The 19,416-nt window shown below is 40.8% G+C and overlaps 5 protein-coding genes and 1 non-coding gene across 9 annotated transcripts; 3 read left to right on the top strand and 3 right to left on the bottom strand.

The window, feature by feature from the left end:
• Positions 1-3,824: 3,824 nt before the first annotated feature.
• LOC132787857 (retinaldehyde-binding protein 1) lies at positions 3,825-6,377 on the top strand. Its single transcript, XM_060795194.1, has 4 exons — positions 3,825-3,978; positions 4,182-4,448; positions 5,527-5,988; positions 6,061-6,377. Exons 2-4 carry the CDS (start codon positions 4,209-4,211, stop codon positions 6,241-6,243), a joined length of 885 nt encoding a protein of 294 aa, XP_060651177.1. The 5' UTR covers positions 3,825-3,978; positions 4,182-4,208; the 3' UTR covers positions 6,244-6,377.
• A 292-nt stretch (positions 6,378-6,669) lies between these two features.
• Positions 6,670-9,706, bottom strand: LOC132787834 (dihydrolipoyllysine-residue acetyltransferase component of pyruvate dehydrogenase complex, mitochondrial). Of its 4 annotated transcripts, none has more exons than XM_060795168.1 (7): positions 9,370-9,706; positions 8,741-8,925; positions 8,289-8,681; positions 7,968-8,137; positions 7,553-7,901; positions 7,387-7,489; positions 6,670-7,325 (listed from the first exon to the last, which is right to left on the bottom strand). In XM_060795168.1, the coding sequence occupies exons 1-7, from the start codon at positions 9,504-9,506 to the stop codon at positions 7,196-7,198; spliced, it is 1,467 nt and encodes a 488-aa protein (XP_060651151.1). In that variant the 5' UTR covers positions 9,507-9,706; the 3' UTR covers positions 6,670-7,195. The 4 variants fall into 4 exon arrangements, with proteins under 4 accessions (XP_060651151.1, XP_060651159.1, XP_060651167.1 ...); XM_060795176.1 differs by having other exon boundaries at positions 7,968-8,185; positions 8,376-8,681; XM_060795184.1 differs by having other exon boundaries at positions 8,376-8,681.
• Positions 9,707-10,170: 464 nt separating this feature from the next.
• On the bottom strand, positions 10,171-10,242 carry Trnaq-cug (transfer RNA glutamine (anticodon CUG)). The gene has a single exon. It is a non-coding gene; the product is annotated as a tRNA-Gln (tRNA).
• Positions 10,243-10,699: 457 nt separating this feature from the next.
• On the bottom strand, positions 10,700-11,254 carry LOC132798123 (neuropeptide-like 4). Its single transcript, XM_060809851.1, has 2 exons — positions 11,147-11,254; positions 10,700-11,077 (listed from the first exon to the last, which is right to left on the bottom strand). The coding sequence occupies exons 1-2, from the start codon at positions 11,156-11,158 to the stop codon at positions 10,889-10,891; spliced, it is 201 nt and encodes a 66-aa protein (XP_060665834.1). The 5' UTR covers positions 11,159-11,254; the 3' UTR covers positions 10,700-10,888.
• Positions 11,255-13,138: 1,884 nt separating this feature from the next.
• Positions 13,139-13,513, top strand: LOC132796020 (neuropeptide-like 4). Its single transcript, XM_060807033.1, has 2 exons — positions 13,139-13,242; positions 13,322-13,513. Exons 1-2 carry the CDS (start codon positions 13,231-13,233, stop codon positions 13,469-13,471), a joined length of 162 nt encoding a protein of 53 aa, XP_060663016.1. The 5' UTR covers positions 13,139-13,230; the 3' UTR covers positions 13,472-13,513.
• A 787-nt stretch (positions 13,514-14,300) lies between these two features.
• Positions 14,301-15,164, top strand: LOC132787075 (uncharacterized). Its single transcript, XM_060793968.1, has one exon. The coding sequence runs from the start codon at positions 14,301-14,303 to the stop codon at positions 15,162-15,164; it is 864 nt and encodes a 287-aa protein (XP_060649951.1).
• Positions 15,165-19,416: the final 4,252 nt, after the last annotated feature.

Genomic DNA, 19,416 nt, shown 5'->3' with positions numbered 1-19,416 from the left:
ACTCGTATACATTTCTTACCTTTCTTTCGATTTCATAACTTCTCCAAGGCCATTTGGGTGAAGTTCAACGCTTTCGTTCTTGACTCTGCAATTTGTGCAACCATGCAGAAAAGCAAGAGATATACACGAGCATTATTTGGCTTATTTTTAAACAACTTTATCGGCTAATGTTGTTTTGTCACTTATCTTAATTACGCCTCCTTGAAAATGGCAAAACAGTATGCCATAAAGATAGCCAAATAGCTTGCTGATTGATTACTAACACTATTACGGTAAACGATGGTGGTCGAGAAATTCTTAGTCCCACATAAAATGACCTCTTGCTTTAGCATTATTAATATTTCCAACTGTGATACGTATACTAGGAATCCGTTGTGGCTAAAGTAAATCCAACATTATCATTGAACCTTGTACATCAAATTTAATTGCGAATTAACATACATAATAACATGTAAAGTATGCCCGTGACTGTGCTCTGTATTATTGTATTCAACATATTTATTATTCAACAGAGAAGGTCAAACATAATTGCCGTATATGCATAACCCACTCTCGGTTAGTCAGCCCTTTTCAATGATCAAGATTTAGAGTTAAGTGTTAAAGAACCAAATTATTATGGAATTAGTTCAAAATATAAATGGAAATTTATTATTAACAAGTATTTATGTTAAAATTTTGTAAATGTGTGAATTCATCCAAATGTAAGCATCTTAGAGTATTACTCATTAGGGCTTCCCCAAAAACAAAAACAATGCACTTCCGCCTAATGTGTTTGAGCACTTACATAGCTCACACACTTGGAGTACTCTAGTAACTAGATGTTTTACATGTCTCTCTGAGCTATAGAAATCGAGCTTGACACAGTTTAACTACTGTATGTATTGTGTAGTATTCAGTCAATCGTTCAAAGATTCTTTCTCACGTCATCACTGCGAGGCACGTTCAAAGTTTATATTGATATCGACATGTGCAGCTCTACTTGATTTACACAATGTAAAGTCATTGATTAAACAATTCTAAAGTGTATTGCACTCTGCCTTTCTCGCTATACCTTTCGCTAATCGGATATTGACTCATTATCCCTTAATTGAGCATAAGTTGTGCACCTAATCCAAAGTTCATCATACGATTTGCGAATGTGAATTTCATTAACAATTCATCAAGAACTTGATTTAATAATACCACTTGCAATTGTTTGCTTTATGAATGGATGAAATTCCCGTTGTGTTCAAAGTGCAAAACAAAACAATTATTTGTGCTTGGCATAGTTTGCTACATTTAGTTTATCTAAATGGGAACACATGCCTTAGACCCTGTAAACTATTACGCGTCACTGATAAGACACAATAAATATTATTCAGTATTTAATATTAGTAATATGGTTTTACTTAATACAAATTATAGAATTTATATAAATGAAATATAATTCAAATTTCATAATTATTGAGCCTGGTTCGAGTATAAATTAATCTGACTTTTGTTCGATGAAACTGAGTTGTCATGAGTCAGGATCATAGCAACGTTAAACTGATCGTAATATTTGACTGCTGTGTGAGCGAATCAATTGAAATGAATGCGTTAATTAATCGAATCAATGCAAAAAACAGACAAATTGCGCTGTGCCCGGGTGTTATCTGTTAACATATTTAAATAATCATTAACAACGACAAAACAGAAGTTCGATAGCAGTAATAAACAGCAACAACAAAAAAAAGTAACAAATTAAGCACACTCAGCAACTAAACAATAACAACTCGAACAATATTGAATACAAAGAAGCAACAACAACCATAATAACGATGACAACAAAATCGAACCAAGTGCAAAGACTTTGCCCTATGACTACACTACTTGACGGAACCCACATCCAGATACTACTTATACATCCAGATATTTATACTCATGTAACACATTGTATTGTATGCATGTTTTTATAAGTATTTGTACAGATTATAACTGTATACAATAGTTGAAAAGAATTATGTTATTTTAGTGCGAAGCGTTTCCAGAACACAAAGCGCACGTTTTGAAGCGCCTGTCAAATTCAATAATAATAAAAATTATATACTATAAATATAAAACCCGCTAAAACATTAACAATGATAACGGGGTGTGCACGCAAAAAACACCAATTTATAGTGTATGAAATTTGCCCCAGGCACCCATAAAAACAACTGTTTCATGCCACCTGATATATCCAAAAATGAATAACCCAAAGACGGTCGAGAATTATGAAATCAACGAAAGTTTATCGTACTTCAATTCTTGATGAAGCATTCTCTCATCTAGTACATACCCTGTAAATAGGTTAACTTAAGTTTATCAGTGGCATATCTTGGTAAAATGTTATGGAGGATTACGTAAAACATGTGCAAAAAAATTTATACATTATCGGTAAATATCAAATATTATCTTATCATATCATAAAGGAACTGAGAGCTTTGAGGTATTGAATCTTTCCGCTTTCTTTCTTTAACTTTGCGATACTAAGGTTTAAGAGAGATACCATAAATACTCTGATATACATGCTAAGAATTTATTAAATAAAATTAAAAAAAAACTATTTTTAGAATTTTGAAATTGTTTTAAACTTATAAATTATTATTTAATAAATATAAAAATAAATAAATCATTTTTTCTTTAATCTTAAATAAATATTAGTTCTGGCTGAACGTCGAAATAAAATCACTCTCCAAAGAGGGTATTTCCGAATGGAAGATAGAGAGTCGATATTTCACAAGCGCCGGCTGCAGTCAGCGTTGACGTCGCCGTCGCTGTTGGCGTCGCAGTCGCAGCCGCAATCGCTGCTTAGACACTTGTCGATCGCTTGGCAGCTTGGTTGCTGATATTGATAAGGACTATCGTTCAAGAATGGAAGCAGAGGCGAAGGCGGACGTGGACGGGATGAGGCGTGCGGGAAAGCGGCTATTCGACATGAAAATGAATACACGATAATAAACTGAAATTTTCGGCGTTTTCTTATCAGCCAAAGAAATTGTTTAACTTGGACTTTAGTCGGAGAAGCAAACCGAAAACCCGAATACCATTCGTCGTCGTCGTCGTCGTCGTCGATTGTATGAGTGTTTCTACGCTATATTATTGGGTTCCCGGCAGCTACGACAACTACTTATACAGACTACACTATGTGGTTTATCGCTGTCAATGTGTTTGGCCTTTGTGAGTTGTTTTTTGTAGTTTTGTCTTTTTGTTTTTTGACTCAACTTTGCAAAGTTGACAATTATGGCGACGCTCTGGTTGCTCTTGTTGCCCCGGTTTGTCCGGGGTTCAAGACTGGACGCCTCCCGTGTAAGCCAACAGACGCAACCCAACCCAACCCAGCGCAATTATCACAATGGATCGCCATGATCGCGATGACGCGACAACAGAGCACGACCCAGGTACACGAATGCAGCATGAAGGGCCGACCTTTCTCGAGGGCGTAAGGTGATTGACAGCGGTGCTTATTTTTGTGGTTCGGGTTGCCCAAAAATATAAACATTATGTTGTATCTTCTACGGTTATGTTGACAAAGTTTTCAGATGCAACAGCGATTGAGATAGAAATTTTTTTCTAATCTTTAAAACCGAGTCATTTCCAAGACCAAACGACTGCGACGTCAACAGCGACGACGACTGCGACTGCGGCAGCGACTGTGATCGGAGTGCTGCCTTCGTACTTGTATTTGTATTTGTATTTATAATTGTAATTGTAGTTGTAGTATTTGCGATAGCCGTTGCTGTCGATCGTCGTCGCCTGCGTCGTCGTCGACGACGTTGTCATGCATATAGACGTAAAGCGTTCAGTCGTAAGGGTTTTTGAAAAGCAAAATTCAGTTGGTATAAAACGTACGAGTCGTGAGCAGGCAGAGCCAGAACGCGATTGAAATCCGTTAGAGCTACAGAAAATATATAAAATATAAGTACACAAACAGGAACAAATATCATACTTGTTGCCGTTGCACATCTCTCACGCCCATAGGTAAATAATAATCGTCAAAGGCATGACTTATTACACGAAATTACCGCAAACAACATTTCGAAAGTTGCGTTTGTGCTTACGGCTTAATTCGATGCCAATTTGCGGAACTTCAAATTGCTTAAAAGTGTTCGGGAAAACAAAATTTGAAACAATAAAACAATGATGTGGAGATAACTAATTCAAACGCATTCTGTAACACGCAGGCTCTACTCATTTCCATTCCACACAAAATGGCCACTGTCGATATCAGCGAGGAGGCCTTCCACCTCCGCTTGGGTTACCTCAAGCCGGAAACTGTCGAAATTGCCCGCACGGAACTCCGCGAAACGGAGGAGGTGAAGGCTGAGGCCATCCTCAAGCTGCGTGAACTGCTCAAAGCGACACCAGAGATCAACTACAAGGACGACGATGCGTTCCTCACCGTTTTCCTGCGCGCCGCCCACTTCTATCCGGAGAGCGCATTGGAAAAGGTTCGTACATAAGATTGATAATAATAGAAAATCAGAATCTGCTTTGTGAGGTTTGATAGACGCTTCATCATTTGCAACTTATCAAAATATAGTTTTTAATTATCTAAAATAGTTATTCATAATAATCACATATTTGATATTAGTTTATTTGCATTAGTCACAACGTAATTATGTAATAATGAGTCGCAAGTTGATACATTTTACATTCCTTGCACACATTTCCATGCTGACTACATCCATGAAAGGAACCTGCAATTGGTTGCGGTCTTAGAAAATGGTTCCCAGTCAGACTTTAATTTGTTGTTTTCTAAGCTAAAGGGAATGCATCGTCTTGAGAGACACAACATTGTAGTCTAAATAATACTATAGTGACTAGACAGATCACATTAGTCTAAACACAATCTCCATTGCATTCACACAAACAGACACTCCACCCACATAACAATATGTATATATAGAAAACATTCGATTGCCTTATCGGCCTGCAGTTCACCTTATGATCCCAAATAAGACATATTGACAGCACTTGTTTGCAGTATCAGGCCGGGTCTTCAACCTGCTGGCTGACTCAAAAAAATAAGAAAAGACAAAATGAAAAGAAAAGAACTGCAAAGGAATCGCTCGAATGAGCGCAGCAGCAATTGTCGCTAGGCCGATTACAGTTTGTCGAACGTACGATTCCCGTCGATTGCGATTCTCGTATTGATAGGCTTTTGAACTCGCTGACACACACACACACACACACACATACACATACAAACAAAACTCTCTCCAACAAAAACAGAAACCTAAAACACTTGCGATAAGCAGACTCCCATTCAATACATATAGTACTAGACTATGTATAACTAGGCGTATACATAATGTTTAAGGCTGCTGCTGCTTCGGTTGCTTCTGCGGCTGTTGACCATGACGTGGCTTATGGGAGCTACTCGTACTTATAAAATGCGATCATAAACCTTTTTATCATGGCATAAGTTTCATGTTTACGACACGTCCAATGGTCAGGTGGAAACATTCCTTATCACAAATTTAAAAGTTAGCAGCTTGTAAATTAACCATAATTTTTTTTTTACAGATGAAAAGCACCGCCAACTTCCGCAAGGAATACGCCAGCTTGGTGCACGGCCTTCAGGTGGAGCAGGTGAAGGAGCGCTTCATCAAGGGCAGCGTCATCAATGTGGTGAAGAACTGCGATCAGAAGGGACGACGCATGCTCATCGTCAACTGTGGCAAATTGTGGGATCCCGCTGTTGTGCCCAGCGATGAGATGTTCCGCATGCTGTACATGGTTCACATTGCCGCCCAGCTGGAGGAGGAGACTCAAGTGCGTGGCGTTGTCTGCATCATGGACTTCGATGGCTTGGCCATGAAACAGGTGAAGGCTCTGTCGCCTGCATTCTCCAAGCGTCTGCTCACCTTCATCCAAGAGGCAATGCCGCTGCGCATGAAGGAGGTGCACTTTGTCAAGCAACCCTTCATCTTCAACATGGTCTGGACGCTCTTCAAGCCTTTCGTCAAGGAGAAGCTGAACAAGCGCGTAAGTTTGTCACGCTCAGTTAACAACCTTGCGCTCTTTTTTTAAACTTTCTCTTTCTCTCTGTATAATTAGATGCACTTCCATGGCAGCGATATGAAATCCCTGCACAAGTTCATCGATCCCTCGGTGCTGCCTGCCAACTACAAGGGCACATTGCCTGCCATCGATTACGGCGGTGCTGAGTGGTTCCCTGCTCTCGAACAGCAATCCGAGTATGTGAACACCTGGAGCGAATTGGGCCCGGCCAAGTGGTAGAGACGTTAACCAAGGGCAGCCAGCCCTACATAAATTAATGTACGCTTATGTTACGTTTGCCTAAGTTTAAATACATTCTTGATTAGTTTTTAGCACTTGACAATAAACTAGTTACATAATACAAAAACCATAAATATTGCGTTTGAATATTGGTCAAAAATTTTCCGCTACTTGCAGACACTAATTGCATAAAAATATTTATAAATAACTAATTTTAATTCTTCAAACACCTGCGCACAATCACAAAATTTATCTAATCCAGAATTCACACTTGGTCAAGGGCATGATGAAGCTAAATTCATGATATTCATGATATGCCAGGCACTTTTCCTTTTTATATCGACAATAATTAATTGATTTTACTACATCAAAGTTGTAACATGATTGATACGATATCTAGATAACATTTAGAACCAAGTCAGGGTATAAATTTAAAATAGATTACATTGTAATTTGTTTATTCAACAGTTTTTTGGGTATTGCAATGTTCCTCTAAAATAATATGAAGTGTCACATACAAAATTATTAGTCAACAAAAATTTTAACGGCTGCTTAAGCGGTGTGTTTTGTGTTATAAATGGGATTTGAGTTTCTGATTTGAGTTGTATTTCGTTGGCGTGTCGAGTATGTAAATAATATCGATTATTATTATTATGTACGATCAATTTTACTACATTACACATTATTATTTATGTTTCATAGATTTAAAAACCAAGTTAGTGCCAAATCGACTTTAAAACGCACAACGTGGATTCTTATAGGGACAGCAAGCCAATTTTAAAAAAATAATATACAATATTTTATATATAACATCGAAAGTGCAGACGTTATATGAACCAGGAGCTATTATGCTTGGCAGCAGCAGAATGGCGTGTTGACAAGAGCAAATGCCACTCTCCAGAGTGTGGCTTCACTCTTTCCTAGCTATCTGATCCGCATTGAGGTGATTCATTTACAGTATCATTGTCTGTGGATCCTCCATGAATTCACGGAAGTGTTTCAGCCAAACGGCAGCCACGGCACCATCGACCACTCTATGATCAGCGCTCAGCGTAACGGTCAGAACATTAACTTCCCTGAAGCTACAAAATAAAACAAACGATATAATAATAAGAAACTGCCTAAAAGTAGAGTTTCAGTTACCCTTTGAGACTGTCGGGATCCGCCACGAGCTTTTTCGTTGTGGTGCCAATGGCCAAGATGCAGGATTGCGGGGGGTTGATGACAGCGCAGAATTGGTTGACACCTGAAAGTCGTTTAGAATGCATTATTTATTTGATTTATACACTATTAATCTATGGCTGCTTACCAAACATGCCCAAGTTAGAAATAGAGATGGTGCCACCCTGGAATTCATGTGGCTGCAGCTTGTTATCGCGCGCCTTGCCGGCCAGCTCCTTGACGCTCTTCGAGATTTCTACGACACCCTTGCGATCGGCGCTGAAGACAATGGGAGTGATGAGGCCCTTATCTGTGGATACGGCCACTGAGACATCGACATCGCTGTATTCCCGGATGAAAGTATCCATCCACGCCGAGTTCGCTTCGGGCACCTTGCGGCAAGCTGTTGCCACTGCCTTGATAATGAAGTCATTGACGGAAACACGAACGCCTTCCTTCTCGTATTTCTTGTTCACATTTGCGCGCAGCTTCAATAGCTGTAAAAAAAAGATGAGTAAATAGAAAATGTGAAAAGACAATGATTCCTGCTAAACGACACTCACCTTGTCGACTTCGCATTCGACAGTCACGTAATAGTGTGGCAGATTTTGCTTAGACTCGAGCAGGCGTTTGGCAATCACTGAACGCATGGTGGTCAGTGGGATGTCCTTGAAGGCAGCAGGAGCTCCTGGCTTCGCAGCGGCGGCGGCGGGTGCTGGTTTTGGTTGTGCGGCTGCAAGATCACCAGATTTAAGTGAGCCATGGACACCAGAACCTTTGCCTGCACAAAAGTTTGGGATATTAGTAACGCACAAGAACGATGGAGCATTAGTGATGACAGTGTTGCATGCACACAGCAGGATATGGGGATTAGTGATAACAACCTTGTAAGCGCATCTGTCGAGTTTCGGCTAATTTCTTGGCCATGGGACTAGCATAGACGCGACCGCCACTTGGGGGTGCTGGACTACCTGCTGGTGCGGCAGCTGGTGGTGGCGGTGGTGGTGGTGCAACTGCGGCGGCAACTGGGGCAGCGGCCACAGGGGCTGGTGGGGGTGGAGCAGCGGCTGCTGGTGCAGCAGCTGGTGCACTTCCGGTATCCTGGAAATCTTTAAAGGCAGCTACGCTCTCCGCGTCGGGCACAATGATGCACACCAATTGACCAATGGGCACATCCTTGCTGCCACCGGGAACCAATATCTTGGCCAGATAACCTTCCTCTGGGGTCTCAAAGCCCATGGTAGCCTTATCAGTTTCAATCTCGCACAGCAGATCGCCTGCAAAGCAGTAAAACAGTTAATAATCAAGGCATATAAATAAAAAAAAAACAGTTTACCTTCGTTAAGCTTGTCGCCTTCCTTCTTCTCCCAGCTGACAATGGAGCCGCGTTCCATTGTGGGTGACAGAGCGGGCAGAGGTACGCGTATGTGCTCCGGCAGGCTGGCGTAGGAACGGGCAAAGTTGTAGCCCCATGTCGACAGCACTTGGGGTTTGCTAAGGATCGGTTTGTTCAACGTTGAGCTGCAATCAGCAAAATAACAATTTGTACTGCTGAAGTAATTGATGAGACGGTAGACAGATCAGCTGACAGCAAGCTGTTTTGCTGATGTTGCTATCACTGTTAATGTTATCGATAACACGCACACACAAAATGTAAACAATTGCAGTTGATTTACCAATCAGAATTATGTTAGACAAAATATCACACATGCCGCGCTTATCAACGGAACGCTAACGTTAATCAGAGCCATCATGCGACGCTGATTTGATAATCACGCACTGGACACACGCATACACGCACGCAAATTGCTGCCACCTGCTGCCGCCGCCACTCGCTACCCTGCTGCCCACATTGATTGGGGTGGCAAATGCAGCCTCTGGCATTTGCAATATTACACAACACACAAGTTTCTAACCTCAACGCTGTGCAGCAATCAATTTATCTTCGCTGTAAGCACATCCTACCTGTTTGCCTGTAGATGACAGGTGTTGCTCAGAGCACGCACTCCATAGTTGGCCCCACGTCGCACAGCCTGAGACCGGAGGAAGACAGCGCGTAGAGCGCCGAGTTCTTTTCGTGTTGTACTCAATGAACGCAACATTCTCGTCTTTTTATAATTTATTCGATGTGGAATTATCTGTCGCCTGGACGCGCTTAAATGATACCAATGAGTTTAAATTAATATCGCGAATGCGTTTTCGTAATTTGGATAAGTAAATCGAATCGAATTATAAGTCGAAAAGTTTTAAACCGAAGGTTTGCAAGCAGCCGACCTTATTTAACGCCACTAGGTCACGACTTACTACGTCAAACAACTCTGTTCATTTGCTGTGCAGCCCTTTAAATAGTTTACAGAAATGCTCCTCTCGACTGCCATAACAACATTGCTGCTCCTCACTAAGCGATTTGCGTTTCGATTAATCGCAGTTTCGCCTTATTATCATTTATTAAATTGCTTATTCTTGAATTTTTAAATTATATTAAGCGTTTATTGGTATTGTATGAAAAGATATTGTAAAAAAAAGAAAAGTAGATGCCGCCTACGTTTTGAAGATGACAATTAATAATTCAAAAATGTTATTAACAGCACTTTTAACAGCATCTGTACATAGTCTGCTAGCATGCCGTTATCTATTACTATCAATACAAGCCAAAGCCAAATATATATTTGAAAAATTCATATTAGTGTTAAACTAAAGAATTTGTGTTAACCGTATTAGTACTAAAAGAACTAAAGAATAATAAAAAAAAGTTGATTACTGATCAGGTTCCACCGAGATTTGAACTCGGATCGCAGGATTCAGAGTCCTGAGTGCTAACCATTACACCATGGAACCACATGCTAGCTTGTCGTCTAGAAATACATGAAGTGTAAGATAGCATTGATTTGCTACCTACAAAACGTAAAATGCGTAAAAGAGAAAGTTTTCGCATGTAAAAACCAAAACAAGAATCTGCAGCTTCACTTTACTAACATTTTACGTTTAAAATTTTAATTATTGATTTTCGTAGAAATTGCTATTACAATTTGGCATTCAAAAATTATGAAATGTTTTTAAATACAAAAATAGGAATACACAATTTTAAAAAAGTATTTATAATATATTACAAATTGTATAGTATTAATATTCACATCACCCGGTGTTGAACCCAGTACCTTAAGACTCACATACATATGTAAGTCTCTTTCACAATGCGTTGAAATTGTGAATAATTTAGGAATACAATTAAGCTATGCAATTTAATACACTATCCTACACTATCGTTATCACCGTAATGAAAAATCAATGACCATTTAAAGTTTTAAACACATTTTATTGATTTTTTTTTGCATTTTTCATAAGCATTTATTACTAAAAATCCTAATTAGAATTGCCAGCGCGCGTTTGTTTCCATGTCCATTATCACGAATCCATTTGCGGGTCACAGTCACAGTGTTGGTAATTGCCTTTAGTTATCGTAGTGAGAATAAGCCGTTAGCACTTAGCCGTAATACGAGTATGGCGAGTAGGCAGAGTATGCAGAGTAAGCATAGGGGCTGGCACCATAATAGAACTGTGGGGCTGGCTCAGGGCTGGCGATGGGCACGGGAACGGGGGCGGCACGGGGAGCTGGAGCTGGTGCTGGCACGGCGAGGGCAACAGCGAAGAGAGCGGCGAAGAAGACAGCGAGCTGAAGGAAAGAGTTTAATGAATTAAAGTCCGACTCTTCTCTTGAATTTTCGTATCCTTGCGAACTTACCAGCTTGAACATTTTGGTAGTTTTTTGGGGTTTTGGTTGTTGTTATTGAAACAATTGCACTTGATGTTTTGATGCTGTTTGACCAGAGACGCCGGCTATTTATACTCTAAACTGATGCTCATGACTTATTTATGATGACCAACCGACGAAAATCGACATCGCAATTTGGACTTTTGTTCACATTTATAATACTTCTAATTGGTTGTCCCAAAATTCGCATACCCTTCGCACAGAGTACTCTCACTTTCTCGACAGGTGTGTGACAAATTGAAAAAAACAGGTTTGCGTGAGTGTATTAAATGTTCTGCATGCGTTGAATATATCTCACTTTTTGTTTTGATAGTTTTGTCAGCCGGGCAGAACAGCAGAACAGTAAGTATCTCTCGCATTCTAATGACTTCTTATCGCCAACTCATGATTTGGCAACTATGGTATACGAATAAACATTCAGCATTCACTTCTCCACAATCGAGAACTCTTCTCTGTATTGGTGTTCACTCTTTTGTATTGTGAACTGACCTTCAAAGTGATTACTGTTTTTTGTTTGGTACTTGCGATCAGACACAATTTCGCTATGCGAATTGCATGTTAATTGGCAAAGGCTTATTTCACTCTTATTTCACTCGTCGCATTTCGAAGACATTAAAGTGATAAATGATTGAACGTACGAATTTCAAATTGCGAATCAAAACAGAAGCTCAAATAATTCCAGAATAGAAAATGGTTATTAAAAGTTTGCAATAGAAAATAAAAAGGGAATATCGTAAGCACTTGGTGAACTCATTGCTTACTTTAATTATTTAATTATCTCTATTGAAATGCAGTGAAAGAATATTAAGTGTTTTTACTACGCAGTTAATTTAGCACCTTATTGAAAAGAGTGCACGATGTGATTCAAACTACTTTTCCGTACTAAACCGTATTAAATGATTTTCAGAAATAAATACTCAAAAAATAAACTAAGCTTATAATGAAAACATTAAAAAACGCTATAAAAATATATAACCACTTAAAACCCTTTTTGTGTAATTAAATAATGACTTTTTAAGTGGAATATCTAAAAATACTTTTCTAATGAATACAATAAATTTAATATTTCAATTGATTATTTAATAAACAAATCGGGCTACAAAGTTCTTTTGTTTATAATTGTTTGTTAGCAACGGTTTCCAGTTTTCGAAGAGAAAAGAATAACTTATACTATAATTCCCTTTCAAGTGTATCCCTTGAAGAATACTTTGAAATTATATTCCTGTCACATCAAGTAGGTTGCACTAAAGCAGAAAATGAAGGAAATTCCGGATATGAATTTTCTCAATCCAAAAATAAGACTCCCATAAGTGCCTAAAGTTTTTGCAAGCGTAATAGAGTGTGGGAAATAGATAATTTAGGTCGCGTTTTGTGAGTAAATGATTTGTTGATTTTGTCATAAAATAATAACAAACTGTGGCATCAATCAAAACCCAGCAAATTACACTCATAACGAGAAAAATATGAGAACTCGCATCGCAGCAAGTGAGTTGACAAAAAAAAACAAAGAGACGATGGCAAATGACGACGTCGCTCCATATCAATTGTGCAATGGAGCCGGATTAAGAAACAATATATATTTTTTTTGGCACAAAGCACCCGCGGGGCTTATATGTTCTTTATATGTACATATATATATATATTTTTTTTTTTCGATTCGCATATGGAGCGACATGCTCACATTCGCATGGCTATTAGTGAATCGTTAGAGCAAAAATTGAAGCTATAACTCGTCTAACGAATGCAGATTGAATATTAAGAGGCAACAAGGCGACATTGCAACGATGCGATGATGACGCCACACAATGGGCTGAGGGAGGACTGCAGGTTGAAGGGTGGAAAGGAGGCAACTAAGCAGCTTATCGCCGTCTCCCGATTACCGTGTGCTAATGACGCTGGCGATGATGTCAAAATGGGAATTGGGAATTGGGAATGTCGCTGCCATTCACTTTGTCAGTGGGTCGCTTATAAAAGCCAGAATTCGATCAAATATCAACTGCAGTTTGATTCTGTGTGCGTTCCAAGTCGATAGCTGAGAAATCTTTCCCATCACCATGTTGAAGCTGGTAAGGAAACAACGCATTCATCAAGTCGCAATCACCACGATTATCTGGGGTTTATCCACATATTGTTTTCTTTTTTTAGGTATTCCTTTTGCTCGCCGCTGTGTTGGCTCTTGCTGTGGCTGTTCCTGCTCCAGTTCCCGGACCGAATCCCGCTCCCAGTCCACAATTCTTTTACTCCGCTGGCTACCCGGCTGTGGGTTATGCCTCACCATATGTCTACTATGGTTAAACGTTGATAATAAAACACATTGATTGCATTTCAAAAAAACAAGCTCTCCACAAGTTTATTTATTTATTCAAAATCTACACCTTGTTATCGGAACACATTGACCACTCAGATCAACACAACTGCAATGGGTGCCAAGGGTAATTGATTTCTCGCTATTATCCAGATTAGTCGCGTAGCGTGCAGTTACACATAATAGGTTCAATAGGATGAACCAGAGCAGGTACCTCCACTTTAGAAGCATTGCGAATGTGCAATGCTTACAGCGCGATTCTTTGTGTTGCTCTGTGCTGCGTAGCCTTGATTGGGAAAACAACATTGCCGATAATGAGATAAGAGTGCAATGTTTTATATATTGCTGTTATATAGAACACATCGGGTTATCAGCAGTCATTCACTTCTATTCCGGTTAGTAAACATTGAAATATTAAAAAATGAATGAAATTGCGCTCACAATAATATCGAAATTTTCGATAAACTACACCAACGATCATAGCGCACTCTACCGAAAGTATCTGGAACTACGCGATTTTGGAACTTGTGGCAACTCTGTCATCCACCTATCGCCCACATGCTGGCAACACCAATCGATTAGTGGTTTAATCGTTAATCGTTCGCAGCCAACTTCACTTAATTTTGTGCTTTCAATTTCATCAGACTTATACGTATATATTAATCAATAAAGTTAAGTTGAATACAACGGCGTTTTCATCAAATCTCTCACACCTATGAAGACGCCAAAGTGGTGACCCCGAATGCAAAAACACAACTACAATTTACGTTCAGTGCAATTCCAAGCTCAAGACACTGAAGACGAATTTTTGACGCAAACATGCAGGCACACGATCAAGACCTCGCAGAACAACTGCGGGATGTGAAACAGCAACTCGAGCAACTGCAGTCACATGGCCAACCAGCTGGATTGTCATCGCAATGCGTGCAACTTCGCATTCCGAAATTCAACAAAACAAATCCTCAGCTTTGGTTTTCTCAGTTGGATCGCCTATTTCATCTGCATAATGTCACTGACGATAACAAATTCGACATTATATCTGTGAATTTGGAGGAGGATGTCATTGCCAAACTGGAGGATCTGATCGCATCGCCACCGCTGACAAACAAATATGCCATTTTAAAGCAGCGCGTGCTCGACAAGTTCGCAGAATCATCTGACTCAAAGCTGAAAAGACTTTTGCGTGGCGGCGAAACTGTTGGCAAGAAACCGTCAGACATCCTTGACCACATGCGGCGCTTAGCACCAGCCACGGGCTGCGAGGCAGTTATTCGATCGTTGTTTCTGGCGGAGCTTCCAAACTCGATCCGACCGCTCATTTCGGTATGGGACGAGAACAACCTTGACAAATTGGCGGAGATTGCAGATAAAATGCTTGAAGCTAGCGAGCCAGGTTCTGCATTTGTTGAGTCAACGGCACTAACAGAGCAGCAGCACCAAGTTGATGCTCTGAGCGGCAAGCAAACCGGCATGTCAGAAGTAACATCGGCATTACGAGCGCTCACTACAAAAGTCGACAAGCTTCAGGGCGAGCTACGCCAATCAAAACATGCCCAATCGTCACGGCATCCACATGATAGCTCTAATGATGTCGGTTCGAAACTATGTTTCTACCACACTAGATTCGGTGAGAATGCTCGCAAGTGCCAGCCAGCATGTCCACGCTACCAGTCGTCAAACTAAAGATGCTACCGTTGACTCAGCTGGTAAACGGTAGCGCAGTAACCACCAGCAGCCACAAAGCTCCAAACATTCAACAAATTGGCCTGGACCGGCGTCTACACATCAAAGATCGCTTGTCAAACCAATCATTCCTTATTGATTCCGGATCAGTGGTGTCAGTGATTCCACGCAGCATGGCACCGCACACACGCATCAACGGCAGACTTTATCTGTATGCCGCCAACCAATCTACAATCAAAACCTATGGAAATTGTACTCTTCAGCTCGACCTGGCCCTGCATCGCTCGTTCACATGGCCATTCATCATCGCTGATGTACAAACACCTATAATCGGCGCAGACTTCCTTGCCGCACATCATCTCCTCGTCGACGTCAGTGAACAACGATTGCTTGACAACTCAAAGTCAACTCCTCACCATGGCACCACTGACCCGTCACACGACTCTGGATCTCTGGAACTCAAGTCCTCGAATATGCCAGCTGATGTGCAAAAGATCGACAAAATGGTTTGTCTCGAGCGAGTCCATGCACACAACGTTTGTCACTTCATTAAAACAAGCGGCGCACCTGTAGCTGAGCGACCTAGACGATTATCTGGCGAGAAACTTGCTTCAGCCAAATCGCAAGTCAATACGCTCATTGATAAGGGAATTTGCCGTTACTCCAAAAGCCCATGGGCCAGTCCCTTGCACATGGTGGCTAAAAGGATGGATCTTGGCGCGCCTGTGGCGATTACCGCAAGCTGAATGGAATTACGGTTCCAGACCGTTATCCGATTCCACACATTCAGGATTTTGCTGATCGCCTTCACAATAAGAAAATTTTCACAACGCTAGATCTCGAAAAGGCTTATTACCAAATTCCCATGGCGCAGGAGGACATAGAGAAGACGGCTATTTGCACTCCATTTGGCTTGATTGAATTTGTTTTTATGCCATTTGGACTAAAAAATGCAACGCAAACGTTCCAGCGGTTCATTGACCAGATCTTCCGTGAAATTGATTACGTGTTTTGTTATGTTGATGACATTCTCATCATGTCGAGCTCGGAAGAGCAGCATAAGCAACACGTGCAAAATGTTCTTAACATTCTTAAGAAACACGGATTGGTCATCAACCGAGACAAATGCAATTTTGCTCAGGCAGAGGTACAGTTCCTTGGCTATGTGGTCAGCAGCAAAGGCATAAAACCACCACAGGACCGAATAAGCGCGATGTTGAACTTCCCACAGCCACAAACAATCTGTGAATTGGGCCGATTCCTGGGAATTTTGAATTATTATCGACGCTGCATCCCTCACGCCTCGCGAATACAGGCTCCCCTCAACGACTTAACACGCAACATGAAAAAGAATGATAGGCGTCCCATTGATTGGAATCCTGAAACTATAAACACTTTTCTGGAATGCAAAAAAAGCTTGGCAAACGCAACCACGCTCGTCTACCCCAATCCACGCGCTGATCTCTGCCTGGTGTGTGACGCATCGGACACAGCAATTGAGCTGTTTTGGAGCAGAGCTCTGAACATGGTTGGCAACCTCTTGGATTTTATTCCAAAAAGCTCAATAGTACAGAACGCAACTACAGCACCTACGACCGCGAATTGTTGGCAATCTACGAGGCGATAAAACATTAAGCAAGAGTATTTGTGATCAAAACTGATCATAAGCCCCTAATTTATGCCTTTTCACAGCGACCGGAGAAGGCGTCACCTCGCCAATTGCGACATCTTAGTTTCATTTCCCAATTTTCAACCTCAATTTGTCATTTGAGTGGCGACGAAAACGTGGTTGCAGATGCATTATCGCGTTTAAACGCAATATCCATGCCGTCATCACTCGACGCCAAAAGCATTCAAGAGGCGCAAGCATCAGACGGCGAGTTATCTGCACTTCTAAATGGAACAACTTCGCTGCACCTGCAACCTGTGGAGCTCACCAAAGAAGTCTTTGTGTACTGCGATGTTTCGACCGGATCCGTTCGTCCATACATTCCTCAGTCATTGCGACACCGCATTTTCTCCCAAGTACATGGATTGTCACACCCTAGCGGCAGAGCAACGCTTAAACAAATCCGGCACAAGTACGTGTGGCCTTCTATGTGTAAAGATGTCCTGTCATGGTCAAGGAATTGTTTATCATGTCAAAAGGCGAAAATCCACAAACACAATTCATTGTTGCCTGAAAAGATTGTGATTCCAGATCATCGATTCGAGCATGTCCATCTGGACATTGTCATTATGCCACTGGTCGACGGATACAGGTACTGCCTCACAATGATTGACAGATTCTCTCGCTGGCCGGAGGCGGTCCCTCTTCGAGATATGACTGCGGAAACTGTTTGCAGAGCTTTTTGGAACTGCTGGATAGCGCGATTTGGTTGTCCAAGGATCATAACGACAGACCAAGGAACGCAATTTGAATCCGCACTATTCAAATCATTAGCGAATCTCGTTGGAAGCAATCATATCCATACAACTCCGTACCATCCACAGTCAAATGGTATGATCGAGCGCTGGCATAGGTCCTTGAAGGCTGCGTTGATGTGCGACTCCGAGACACCGTGGTTAAAAGTGCTTCCTACCGCCCTCCTTGGCCTCCGTACTTGCATCAAGGAGGACTTACAAGCTTCGGCTGCTGAGATGCTTTATGGATGCACACTTCATCTGCCTAACGATTATTTCGCAGATTTAAATTCGCCGCCAAGACCAGCTGAGTTTGTCAGTGAATTTCGAACCAGCATGCAAGCGCTAAGGCCCATCTCGGCAGCACACCACAGCAAGCCAAAACTATTCATTCACAAGCATATCCACGAATGTTCCCATGTGTTTGTGAGAACCGATGCCGTGAAGCAACCGCTGCAACCACCATACTCTGGGCCATACCAAGTGATCGACAAGCTTTCAGATCGAGTTTTTGTTATTCGAATGAATGGCAAGGACACATCTATTTCAGTGGACAGACTGAAACCAGCATACTTAGAGAGCAACGACCCTAGCAACGAGACGGAGGATTCCTTAACCACAAAAACTCGGTGCACAAAAACTTATGAAAGACGTGTCTAGAGGGGGAGTACTGTGGCAACTCTGTCATCCACCTATCGCCCACATGCTGGCAACACCAATCGATTAGTGGTTTAATCGTTAATCGTTCGCAGCCAACTTCACTTAATTTTGTGCTTTCAATTTCATCAGACTTATACGTATATATTAATCAATAAAGTTAAGTTGAATACAACGGCGTTTTCATCAAATCTCTCACACCTATGAAGACGCCAAAAACTTTTTTGAAAAGGCGCCATCTGGAGCGGTATAAATGTCATCGATAAATTGCCCGATAATGCGATTGAAAATAAAAAAACGTATTGATTATATTCAAAATATATAAATAGTTGAATTTTTTTATTCGTTTTTCATGAATTTATCCGCACATAGCTCTAGGCAGACATATCCCATTTACATGACAAATACAAGATGTTCCTAGGGCAATAGGTAATCCTTGTTCCGCACTTTGGCGACAGAATAGGGTTAATATGATCATAAAAAGCAAAACTCGCGACCACTTAATAAACATTATGAATGTTGTATTCAAAACAAATCTTGTACTACTCTCAGCTAAATCGAATAGCGATTGAGTATTTATAGTGTTGTCTGAAAGCATGAACATGATAAGACAAGTGCAAAAGGCGTACAACTTTGAGCCGATTAAAAAAGCTTTCTATAGTAATTGTAAAACAAATTACTGTACTTTACATGCATCTGTATGGAATTACTTATCAAATTGCAATAAAATTTTTAGCGTCATCTATTGTACAATTTGCGAAGTACACTTACAGCGCCATCTATTTGTTATTGAACACACTGTGTTCTACAATTCACAATTGTGACACTAAAACTTGGTGTTATACGGCAAAGCCTGGTGAATTGTTTTTATAATTGCGTAAGCTACGGTGTGCTACTTTTCTACTGTAGCAAAGTCCTTGTAATTCTTGTTATACGTTCATGTGCAAGGATGTGCTTTTTTATCACACTTTAGTACACAAGGAAACACGTGAGCTTCCCCAGCTTTCCGTTATCGAAACCATTACGAAATTTACCCCTAGCAACATATTGCAGCCTACAGGATGTTGGTCAACATTGCCAAAAACCAAAAAAATGTAATAAATGTGGAGCGACGAAGTTGGAGCTTCCTCTTCAAATGAAATCGTGCTGCTCACGAAGAGTCGAACGGAAATTGAGGATTCCATAAGAGGCA

The sequence above is a fragment of the Drosophila nasuta genome, chromosome 2L (genome assembly GCF_023558535.2).
Source record: "Drosophila nasuta strain 15112-1781.00 chromosome 2L, ASM2355853v1, whole genome shotgun sequence".
NCBI classification, from domain to species: domain Eukaryota; kingdom Metazoa; phylum Arthropoda; class Insecta; order Diptera; family Drosophilidae; genus Drosophila; species Drosophila nasuta.
Note: the sequence above shows the minus strand (reverse complement) of the source record. Positions and strands in the feature narration are given on the sequence as shown.

Excerpts from the sequence above, each read along its gene's own strand:
- LOC132787857 (XM_060795194.1), top strand. The coding sequence starts at position 4,209 with ATGGCCACTGTCGATATCAGCGAGGAGGCCTTCCACCTCCGCTTGGGT. Across the intron at positions 4,449-5,526 it reads CGGAGAGCGCATTGGAAAAG|ATGAAAAGCACCGCCAACTT; the intron begins GTTCGTACATAA and ends TTTTTTTTACAG. Across the intron at positions 5,989-6,060 it reads AGGAGAAGCTGAACAAGCGC|ATGCACTTCCATGGCAGCGA; the intron begins GTAAGTTTGTCA and ends CTGTATAATTAG.
- LOC132787834 (XM_060795161.1), bottom strand. The coding sequence starts at position 9,506 with ATGTTGCGTTCATTGAGTACAACACGAAAAGAACTCGGCGCTCTACGC. Across the intron at positions 8,682-8,740 it reads AGGCGACAAGCTTAACGAAG|GCGATCTGCTGTGCGAGATT; the intron begins GTAAACTGTTTT and ends ACTGCTTTGCAG. Across the intron at positions 8,186-8,288 it reads TCGACAGATGCGCTTACAAG|GCAAAGGTTCTGGTGTCCAT; the intron begins GTTGTTATCACT and ends ACTTTTGTGCAG.
- LOC132787075 (XM_060793968.1), top strand. The coding sequence starts at position 14,301 with ATGCAGGCACACGATCAAGACCTCGCAGAACAACTGCGGGATGTGAAA.